Source organism: Labrus bergylta, chromosome 5 (assembly GCF_963930695.1).
Source record: "Labrus bergylta chromosome 5, fLabBer1.1, whole genome shotgun sequence".
In the NCBI taxonomy this organism is placed as follows: Eukaryota; Metazoa; Chordata; class Actinopteri; order Labriformes; family Labridae; genus Labrus; species Labrus bergylta.
The window spans coordinates 14,931,666-14,942,942 of NC_089199.1; the positions used below are offsets into that span (position 1 = coordinate 14,931,666).

The 11,277-nt window shown below is 38.8% G+C and overlaps 1 protein-coding gene across 3 annotated transcripts; it reads right to left on the reverse strand.

The window, feature by feature from the left end:
* Positions 1-121: 121 nt before the first annotated feature.
* Positions 122-11,277, reverse strand: stat2 (signal transducer and activator of transcription 2). Of its 3 annotated transcripts, XM_065954950.1 has the most exons (25): positions 11,097-11,277; positions 10,290-10,427; positions 10,038-10,182; positions 9,729-9,824; positions 9,398-9,490; positions 9,222-9,300; positions 9,010-9,089; positions 8,757-8,908; positions 8,344-8,502; positions 8,167-8,256; positions 7,730-7,789; positions 7,596-7,616; positions 7,374-7,467; positions 7,187-7,234; positions 6,969-7,052; positions 6,751-6,849; positions 6,181-6,316; positions 5,003-5,055; positions 3,225-3,310; positions 2,982-3,118; positions 2,653-2,841; positions 2,466-2,520; positions 2,226-2,317; positions 2,017-2,092; positions 734-929 (listed from the first exon to the last, which is right to left on the reverse strand). In XM_065954950.1, the coding sequence occupies exons 2-25, from the start codon at positions 10,418-10,420 to the stop codon at positions 878-880; spliced, it is 2,307 nt and encodes a 768-aa protein (XP_065811022.1). In that variant the 5' UTR covers positions 10,421-10,427; positions 11,097-11,277; the 3' UTR covers positions 734-877. The 3 variants fall into 3 exon arrangements, with proteins under 3 accessions (XP_020502474.2, XP_065811022.1, XP_065811023.1); XM_020646818.3 differs by lacking the exon at positions 2,017-2,092 and having other exon boundaries at positions 122-929; positions 11,097-11,275; XM_065954951.1 differs by lacking the exons at positions 2,017-2,092; positions 2,226-2,317.

The window sequence follows — 11,277 nt, forward strand, 5'->3', positions numbered from 1 at the left end:
AGTATTTGAGACTTGAAGCAAGTCTGAACTATCAGCCTTTTTTTAAGCTTCTATGATCTTTGACCTGTTACAAAAACATCTCTCATAAATCATGTAAGACATCCAGTTATTGACACATATACAAAGCTATATCGTCTTTATTGAGAAAGCATGTAGGCCATTGTTTTTTGTAAAGGAGCAGGTTAATATAAAATACGTTTTAAGTAGTTCTTCAAAGGGTTTTCACCAGAAACACAACCATTGAACGACTCTGACATTAAAATATAGTTGATAAATGTGCAGCCTAATTAATATTCTCTAAAATACATTATATAAGCTTTTTTCAGTACATAAATTCATTTTATGTCTAATCTTGACAACAGCCCTCAAAAAACAAATTGTATCTATGGATACTAATAAAGGGGTGTGTTAAGGTGCCTGGGACACTAGTGAATGAGTCCAGTTAATTTTATAATCTCTCCTTTCTGTGTTTAAATGGTCCCAATGACTTGATCATAAGACATTAAAATTGCCAATTTCTGATAAGTCCAAAGTGCACAATTCAGAGGCTGTCATGTAAATCGCTTTCAAACAGTATTCAAAGTTAAGTATGATGTTGCCTCTACTCTGCTATGGTGCAACAATTTGTGATATTGATGTAATGCAAGAAGCTAGAGTACAGCTGGCGATGCATGATGGATACATGATAGTGGTTTAACCTATATGCCAAAACAAAAAGGCTCATTGGAAAATCGATTGTATTGGCAGGCAGTGTAATTCTTGAAGAGGAAAATCGGGCTCATCTTGCAAGATGTCAGGGTCACCAAAGAGGTTGGGGTTGTTGAGATACAGCAGTAAATCTTCTTCTTGGGGTGGAACAGAGCCAGACAGCATGGGATCAGGGTGATAAGCCAGGGGTGAATTCAGTGGATGATGATCCCCGCTTGCTTCTAAGAGGAGAGAAAGGGACAAATGAAATAATTACTGTTTCTGCTTGCATGGCTTGGTTGTATAGTTCTGGTACTGCTTTTACTGAGTATATGAGTGACAACACTATGTTTGTCATGCAACTGGATAAATGAGGAAGCGAGCTGAGGAAGTAGAAACATATAGGCACATTGGGCTTGATTGTGAGAAAGAGATATGCATGTGGTACTTTTTCATCAGCTTCTTAAATTGTGGTTACTCAAACACATTTCTGTTATATTATATTTTCTGTCTTTGTTTATGCCTCTCATACACTTTAAAAACACATTTGAGGACCTCTTCATCTTAATAACTAACAAGCTGTACTTTCATGAATTCATCATATAAAAATGAATCTAAAAGCGACTAATCTTTCTTTTTTTCTTTTTTAGAATTGATCATCTACAGGTTAATAGCTTTGGACTACTTCAAATGGTTGGCAGATACAGTATTTAAGTCTTGCTCAGCTACAGGGCTAAGCTAAGCTGCTGCATGTTGTGACCTTATATCTACTAGACAGAAATGAGAGTACTATTGATATTATCACTCTGCAAAATTAAAAATCTAATACATTAACACATTTTTCAAAATGTCTTTTTTTTACAAGAATTATAATTATTTAAAAAGTGTCCAACCATTTCTCAATTTTGGCTTTAAGTGGATCTACAGTTTTACTGGAATGTTAAATAAATTTAAAGGTTTTGATGCATGTTTTTAAAGGCCATGAAAAAAAAATACATATTTTGCTTTGACTGGAACCACTGGAAAGAAAATGTTATTACAACCGAACCTTCAAATTTACAATACTTATAGAATAACTTCCATAATGATGTAAGATGAATAATATTATAAGTTATAAAATATAGGATTTCATTTCATTATCATTGAAAGTTGAGTGGCTTACCCTATAGCTTTTTACTGTTTTACATTTAGTGTCTTTAAGTGATTTAAATACACTCACAAAGCAAAGTGTGCAAGCATAGCAGATAGAATCAGAAAGCTTTGAAACACCCACTAATGTACACACTAATGTGTTAGTAACAGTTTTGCTCAATCCAATCCCTTCCACACCTGAGATGAAGTTGAGTAGATGTAGCCAACAGCCTCAGAAGATGAAAGAAGGTTATAGCTGCTGCCTGGCATCTATCTAAACACAATCACCATTGATTTCTGACACCACAAGGAAAAATCATGGATGGTAACGCGGAACTCAAATGGAGAGCGATTTGTTTGATTAAGGTTTTCAGCTAGATGGGACAGCAAGGAGAGCCAGGACTCACCCACTGCCTCCCCAAACAGGCCTTTCATTGGCTCCAGGCCTTCACCCTGTGCCATGTCAGAGTGCATAGGTGACCTAGCCTCCAGGGCGTTCCTACATGACCAATAACACATTGTCATTACAACCAGTTGCTCATAACATTAAAGGCCTTGGATACACTTCTTTTTCGGGTAATTTGTTTACCAAGTTGATGTTTCTGTATGAATAGCATATGTGAAACTGAAACTGTGAAAATACTTACTCCTTTGAAACAAACACCAGCTTGGTTTTGATGTACTTTATGTAAGGACTGTTATCTGAAAGAAAGTAATTTTATTGTGACTAACTTGCCAGAAAAAAGACAGTATGGTGCAACTTCACATAAGTAAAGAGTTTTTCTTTCTACAAAATTTCAAATAAAGACATAAATGAAAAGAAGAGTACTTTACCTCCACTCATCTCAGAATAGTATTTTGCGAAAGCCTCGTCCCTAGCTGTGTCAGGATAAAGGTAAAGCAGAGGACTTTCTGGGACATTGTCTGCTTCAAAGATTTGGAAATTCCTGATGATTTCATGGAAGGGGATCTGGGAAAGGTCAGTTTTGGTGAAGGGCTGGACTGTCTTAACATCAGGCTCACCTAGAATAGACAGAGGATGAGTGTTGTTTAAAAAAAAGTGAGTGAAACTATACAACAGCAAGCTTTTATTGTGTCAGCCTAACGTTTCAACAATACAAAAATATTTTTGGAAGCATTATGAAATAAAATAAAAAACTCACCAGTCATGGTGGTCTCAACCCAAGAGAATGTGATTCCTCCAATGACACTTTCACTGAAGCGCAACAAGAATGTGCCTCTCTGTTTTTTCTTAAGGAGGGACTTCTCTTTGCCTTTACTCACAAAACCCATGATTAGGCTACAGTGCAGAAAGAAAGTCTCATTTAAAACACATATTACTCCCGAGTAGAAAGGCAGGAGCTGATGCACTCTGCACTGAATCAGAATATGTTGAGAAAACATACCCATCCCTCCACAGGTCTTCAAGGTAAGTTTTCACCATCACCAAGATGCCATCGAACCACACCCAGAAAGTGTCGGGTGTGTTTTCCTGTTACAAAATGGTGTTGAAAAGGTCATCAATAAACAACTGTAACAATAAACACAAAATGAAGGGAAGCAAGCAAGATGCTCTGAGAGGCTGCAATACTTAATGCAAGATTCCAATTAAAGGAAAATATAGTTTTAAGAACATTAAGGGCCAGATTTACTAAGCTCCCAATTAAAGAGTACTAAATTGCGTGTTCACTCCAAAAGTTTGCACGTTTGGTTGCTGGCCGTTATGCAGGTGATCTACTAAGAAAATTTGCGGGAATGACAACAGGTGCAAACCTTGTGGGGACGGTACTATTTAAGTTAAGCTTTTGCGTGTTCTACTGGTTTAAGTCATGGAGAGTTTGGACGGAAAGCAGGATGACTGCAAGCGCAAAATAGGTATCAGTGAGAGAGGCAAATAAACGCACAATACTTTCGAGTTATAGGATATAAATCTGAATATTACAAAGAAGATTTTGGTTAAGAAAACCTCGGCATTAAACAGGGCCTCTCTTTTCTTCCCTTAATCTTAAGAATGAAGTGTCATACACTGCGCAGGAGGTGCGAGCTGTCTCCTCTGTGGCACGGATGCTCTACACTCGCCGTTGTTAAGCACCAGACAGCTGGCCAGCGCTGTGTCTGATCGGATATAAATGCCTGGAAAGAGATATCGAAGACGGGGGTACAAACAGTGGTGAGGTCCCCCAATCAAAGCGTCCTACAGAGTAGTAGCAGCAGCGGGCTGTAGAGGGAGGAGACGCGCGCATTATGGAGAGGAGCGCAACAGAGGGGGCGAGCTGGGGGAGAGACGCGCGACCCGAGAAAAAGGAAATCCCCAGTTTAAAATGTAATGTTGGCGAAAAGAGGGAAATAGGAAGAAATAAACGTCAATGTTGAAATTCTATAGAATTCAGAGGCTGTGAATGTTCAGTTTTCTTTGGCTGTAGGCTATGGCAACAATAGCCTGTAGTTTAATCATGGTATTTCTCTTCCTTAACGATTAGAATATTGAATCAAATGAAAAAATAAATGCATGCCATTTATTTTTCTGTCATTTGAAACATGTAAACACGAGGGGAAAAACGTGATCTTTATGCCTTCTTTTGTTGTGCCTTTGTCTCCTCCTAACTACAATAACAGTAGCATGTTGTGTGTAACGCTGGCCTCCTGGGTTAGCATGTTCTTTTCAAAGGTGTTAAATACAGACACCGTCATAATCACCGTAATTTTTGCCAGGTTTGGTAAATCGCAATGTGTGTACTAACTTAACTTCTTTGCATTTTCTCCTCCCAGTATTTTGCACCTTAAGGCAGAAACGCCCCATATTGCATATTCATTAAGTTAAACGTACTAAATGGTCAATGCGTGTTGTTTTGCTCATTTGAAAGACGCAATCCTCACTGTTAGTAGATCAGATAGCATTTTTTTTGTTGGTGGTATCAAGTTTGCACACGTTTTAAGACACGCAAACCTTTAGTAAATCTGGCCCTAAGTGCAATTTGAAAATGAAGTGAGGATCACTATATTAGATCCTTTTCAGTCAAATTAAATTAAAGTATGATAAGAGATGATATGGAGATAAACCACAAAATGTCAACTTTCTTGTGAGGCCAGAGATGAATTCAAAGTTAAGAAATGTTGAACTGATTTTTAGGGATAGGGTTAATCTCTTTAGCGTTGCTGAAAAATATTTTCTCAGTTTCCTCACCTTGCTGAATTTTGGCCAAGCAACCTTGCAGTTGTCATAGTTCACCTGTTTTCCTGTTGGGATAGAAAATATGTCATTGAATAATACAATAGTCCTTATAATTAACTGACTAATCAGTGTGAACTGTGCAAAAGTCCTGCTTAGTGCCTTCATACTTCCAATCCAGTAACATTAAGACACATTTCCACAGGATACAAGAAAACGTAATAACAAATCAATTATACAGTTGTCCTTATAATGAAGTTGTGTCAACCTACAAATCTAGTGTTTGCTCTGATACATACTAGAAAAACGTCAAGAGTAATCAAGAGTTTTTTAAACCTAATGAAAAAAGCACTCTTACGTCGCGATCACACCGAGACGCGCTGCTACAGCAAAATGCCTAAAAAGCGCGTCGTGCAAAACAGCGTGGTGTGCCTGAAGCCGGGCTGCGTGCTCAACGGGGCGATTAAATGTTATAACGGTAATGGAAAATGAGGAGGGGGGGGAAGTTAGAGAAAATATAAGCAGAGATTTTGGGTTCATGACATACTGAAAAAAAGGAAACAGTATGGTGACACGCAAGCCCATGCGGGAGCCCTTCTGTTTGAGTTAGAATAATTAGATGATTTTGAATTATAAAGCTCCTCATAGATGAGTTTGCCATTTTTGCACAGGTCATTCTTCTTCATGGGAGAGGAAGTGGTACACTAGTACCATAGGAAGTGGTACAGTAGTAAGGCCCGCCTCTTAATTGATTTGATTGGTTGCCTGTGCCAAGTGTGACATTGACGAGCGGTGCCTTGTTCAGAAAAGTTGAGAATATTTTCACTTTAAAGCGCGTCTAAATAACGCTAGAAAAATGCGACGCACGGAACGAGCGTGCTATACCCTATGAAAATAATGGTTTTGCTTTTGTTGTCTCGGTGTGATCAGGGCCTTAGATTATACTCCGTTTTATAGGAGAGAGCTCAAGCGAAGTTCAATATTTAGTCACTATGTTTCTAGCGATTCAAAGTGCTGCTGTGACATTAGTTGTGTCTCTTAAATGATAAAACCAGTCAAGTACAAGATGTACAAGACAGTACAAGATGCATTTTAATATATTAAGGTCAGACCATAGTGTTACCTAAAATTATGTTGAACTCACAGATCAGTGGATTTAGTTAAGCAGAGACAAGAAGCTGAAGTAGCATTACCAAAGAGCCTGTGTGCAATCATCTCCAGCTGAGCATCATTCAGACCTCGTTTAGTGGCAGAGAGAAACTGCCAACTCAACATCTCTCCAAACTGTGGCCAAGGGGCTGCAGGAGTGTTGGCAAAGTACATGACATCCTGGAGAAACAGACACACATTAACATATACAGATATAATGGTAAATGGACTTGAGCTTATATAGCTCGTTTCTAGTCTTCTGACTACTCACAGCGCTTTTACACCGCAGGTCACACCTACACATTCACACCCACTCGCACACTGATGGCAGCGGTTGCTATCAGAAGTAACTAATCCCATTCAAATGCATTCATGTGTCCCCGACGAAGCAGCGGGAGCAATTCCGGGTTAAGTGTCTTGCCCAAGGACACATCGGACATGTTGCTGCAGGGGTTGGGGATCCGTTTGAGAGACAACACTCTACCAATTGAGCCACGATTATATGAGTATAGATAAAAAAAATACATCAAAATGAATCTCCACCACGCTGAAAGAGCACAACTGTATTGCTAAGTGCAACAATGGCGTGAGTTAGTCATGTGGGGATCTCTTACCTTGGTGTTTTGGCTGAGCATGTTGAACCAGAGGACAGTTGCCCAAGCACTCTGCTGCTGACTGGAGTTGGAGATGATGACCACGGGGAGAGATGAGGCCTGTGTTTGGTGCCAGGGGAAAGCAACTTTAATGCAAGTCACATTTCCATGATAAAGACAACAAGCACAACACTAAAACGCTCATTTTTTTTTTTCATAAAGAAAGCCTGAAATTCTACCTGTAGTTCAACTGAAAAGCCTTTATACTCAAAGACAGTGTCAAAGTAGATGATGTGCAGCTCCTCTGTGACACTGAGAGAAATCTGTCAACACACAGACACACACACACGCACACACACATCACTTTTTTTGGTTGTTTGCATAGACTTGAATCATGGAAAACAAAGTTTGACTAGAAGCACAGATGATTTGTTAAGGGTTGCCAGAGTCAACTCACATCGCTGACTCCTTTGCCACCGCCTCCAGACTTCTGCTCCTTCAGGGTCTACAGATAAATAAACGGACACAAAAATAACTAAGATTTACCATTGGAATGATTCAGATATCACATTTAAAGAGACTTTATATCTGGCTTCCTTAATGTATCCTTTAACAATGTCTCTTTTAAAATAATTATCACTCACAAGATGTCTGAAATCGGCCACCATTCCGCCACTCTGGCTCTCTGCCATGTTCAAGGCCTTGGTTTTGGTTCCTAGAACATTAAACCGCCTATATCTACAGGCATATAAGGATCGGTAAAAGAAAATACACATTAAGTGTGAAAGTTCTGTATTGATCATCTAGAAATATCACATGATTTGGAAGCTTAAGTTATATTAAATGAATTTATACATTAATCTCACCCTTTGATCTGAGGAGCCTCTCTAGTTAAAGAGAAAGAGGAAAAAAGGGAGTTATCAAAACATTGTCCTCTAATGTTTGAAGTCAAGAACTAAAGTCTGTGGTTTCACTTCGTGTGAAGTGAAAGTAACCTCACCTGTCCATAGACACGTTCACTTTCATGGAGTGATTCAGCTCGGGGAACTTCACCAGAAGTCTGAAAATATTCAGTTGGGGGAAAAAATATTACAACGTCAATATAAAAAGAGACTGAAACTTGAACTTACTAAGGTTTCAGTATGGATGTGAAGAAAGTTGTAAGATCAGAATCATGTTTAAGAAAAAGTAGAAAATAAGGTGTTCAAAAAAAGCATTAAATTCTATTGCTCTCCCCTTTGTTCTGATAAAACTTTAGATGTTTATGTATCACACACAGTTATCAGAATTACAGCTGCAGATTCAAATATTAATTTATAGGTAAGAATGGATGGAAATTAGAAAAATGCATGCACTTAGCTAATGAAACAGACATGTAACAAATACATTCAGATAAATACAAAGCACTTCAGTGATTGTCTGAAGTGGTGCACTGACCTGGTCTTGACAGAGAACTGGACGTTTGTGCGGAGCACCAAGGGTCCTTTCCCCTGCGGCATGGATGGCTGAGTCTCAACCACAACGGAACTTTAAGAAACAATAATGTCAGGAAAACTTACAATGAAATCATAGGATAGTATGAGAGTGTGGGAAAATGTTTCCTAAAATGGCCACCTTTTAAGTAAGTCCTTAAGAAGCTTGTCATTTCTCCTTCGCAGTGCTGGTTTTTGAGCCTTTACAGGGTCCCCGTCATAGGACAGCTTCCCTTCTAGCTCGTCAAGCTTATTGAGAAACTCGCGTAACTGGAACAGACACCCTGCCACACAGGTGAACCTACAAAACGAGAAGACGAGAGCCAAAGTGATGATGACCGTCAGTGAGATGACAATAATGGTTGTTGGATTGGCAAAGTCTAGATTTTCAGCTTTCAGACAATTTCCCAATTTCAGTCCAAACAAATTGATTTAATCAAAACTAAAACGATGAGAGCAGCCAAGCAACTCAGGCACAGATGGATTATTGATACAACTGTGACAGTAAATGCCAAAATATCAAAACTGATGAGAAGCAAGTGCATATAAATATACCACGACTCTAGCTGGTTGAGACAAACACTGTCTGGAGCACCAATGCAGGCTTTCTGCTGCCTCCTCTGCCACTCCGTCAGCTCCTTGGTCAACAGTATGAAAATAAGGTCCTCACTCCGAGCCAGGAGTTTATTTAGATCACACAGTGTGCTCTGAGAAGGAGATGTATGAGACAAAAATATGAAAAAATAGATATAATAACAAATAATGAGATCAAATAATTAAGAATTTAAGAATATTAATAACGCTCTACCTTTCTGCATTCATTCAGTTTGTTGATAAGAATCTGAAAACTTTTAATTCGTTCTTGCTTCACAGCCTCATCTACCACAGCTGCATGATCGTTTCAACCATGGGAAGGTAGGGAAGTTTGCATGGAAGAAAAAAAAAGAACAAGATTCAAATTTTATTATCACCCATCATCAGAACATTACAAATCACACCAGAATAGTTTGAACATTTTACCTTCCATCTTGTAGGTCTGATATTTGAAATCAAACTCATCCTGCTGCTCCTCCAAACATAGCATTGTATGTTCCATGCACTGTATCCAGAAAGAAAAGAATGAAATAACCAAAGGACAGTAATAGGTTTGACTTACGAAAGCTGAACGAAATGGCAGAAAGCAACAGAAACTCTACCTGCATGTCATTCCTGAGACCAGCCATTTTACGTTCAAGGTCATGTTGGCTGCTGGTCTCCATGCTTTCCTGCTCTATACACAAAAACTGGACCTGCAGCAAAGCAAAGGTTGGATGGTTTAAAATATTTACATATACAAATTAGGTGTATGTACTGAGGACACAAAGCTCCTCTGCATGTTTTTAAGTTAAAATAAAAAGGCTGTGTATTTAGTGACCTCATGGTGTTAGCTAAACAATTCAGATGTCAAGTGCATTGTTCTTTGACAAAACGTGTTGCAGGTGTGACTAAACTATTACAGTCTAGTGTCAATACTTTACTTTGCCCTACCTGCTCAGGCAGATCAGCTTTATCCAGGATTTCCTTTTCTTTTTGCAGAAACCAAAGAATTGTGTTTGCCAGGACCCATGGCTCATCCAGGTACCTCTGTCATGGAAGAGAGGTGAGATGAATATTTAGAGTTAAAGCTGCTTACCAGGCAGGATAATGGGAGCAAAAATCAACTTTAAAAGCATTCTAAGTTAGCCTACTTTACAATCTGACAGTATAAACAGTAAGATGGTGGACCCTCAAAATCTTCCCTGTGTATGTTTGTATATATCATAAACTGAGATAACACCTAATGCTGCTAATACAAACCTGGAAGTTCTGCTTATAGCGCCTAATATTGTGCTGCATTAAGAATGACTCCTCCTGAACAAAACGGCTGTGTTGGATATCCAGATGCTCCAGCAGGACCTGGAAAAGTACCACAGCCCAGTTATGGTCCCTCGCTGCTCTTTGCCTGAGAATGAAAACAAAAGCAGATACAAAGAGACTATGTTACAAACATGGTTTGCACATACAATTAGTTAAACTTTTTAATGGGGTTCCAGAATAGAGTTGCCTTACCAGTCCTGCTTCTCTATCCAGGCTGACAGGTAGTGTCGGACATCCATAGGCAAAGCATCCCTGTCATAGAGCTCATGTAACTGCTGTGTGTACACGGCAGGCAACTGCCGCAGTCTTTCCCATTGAGCCATTCTGATGCTGTCAGTGAAACCCAACATGGACACAGACACAAAACTACACTTAATGGGTGTGTACCGAGCATTATAAATGTGCTCACATATTAAAATCTAGTTTTAGATCTCTTTACAAGAAGACAGTGTCAATATAATAGGCTAAATGTGAAGTGAAGTGCATCAGTTGCACTTCAATTAGATATAACAATGCCTAAATGTATTGTCCCTGACAAATAAACTGATAAATAAATAAGTCTGTTATCAAGTCAAGTCAAAGTTTATTTATGTAGCACATTAAATAACAACCTCAGTTGACCAAAGTGCTGTAGGCCTACATGTTAAAAAAAACACACAAATAGACTAATATATAGCAGTACAAGCACAACAAATAACACTTTATAAAAATCACCACAATAAACAGGATGATCATAAAATGTCAAGTTGAACTTGTTTTGAAGGCCAACGCAAAGAGGTGTGTTTTAAGCAGCGATTAATCGACAGAGCAAAGTGCAAACTTTAGAAGAACAGCTGTCCTGTGAATGCTACTGATGAACATGATGTATGACACTTAATTACAGCAAATTGTACAAACGCTGTTTACATTAGTTTGTTTGTGATAGCAAAGAGCCTCTGGAAGGACCGTCGATCAACACCTGTAATATGTACAGTCTGTGGTAATAACACATTTACTCACCTAGCTTCACGCTGTCAGTCCACGACAAATTAAAAATGACTTCAAATAAGCAAACTTGGAACTTAAAACAGGTGCATAGCTTGGTAACGTTACTGATAATCGCTTTTCAAGGTAGCTGTTGTAGCTGGAAGACGTTTCTACAATAAACAACTGAGACTGTGTCACTTCCCCGTATTTTTCT

Excerpts from the sequence above, each read along its gene's own strand:
- stat2 (XM_020646818.3), bottom strand. The coding sequence starts at position 10,420 with ATGGCTCAATGGGAAAGACTGCGGCAGTTGCCTGCCGTGTACACACAG. Across the intron at positions 10,183-10,289 it reads TGGATAGAGAAGCAGGACTG|GCAAAGAGCAGCGAGGGACC; the intron begins GTAAGGCAACTC and ends TTTCATTCTCAG. Across the intron at positions 7,790-8,166 it reads CAGTTCTCTGTCAAGACCAG|ACTTCTGGTGAAGTTCCCCG; the intron begins GTCAGTGCACCA and ends GAATATTTTCAG.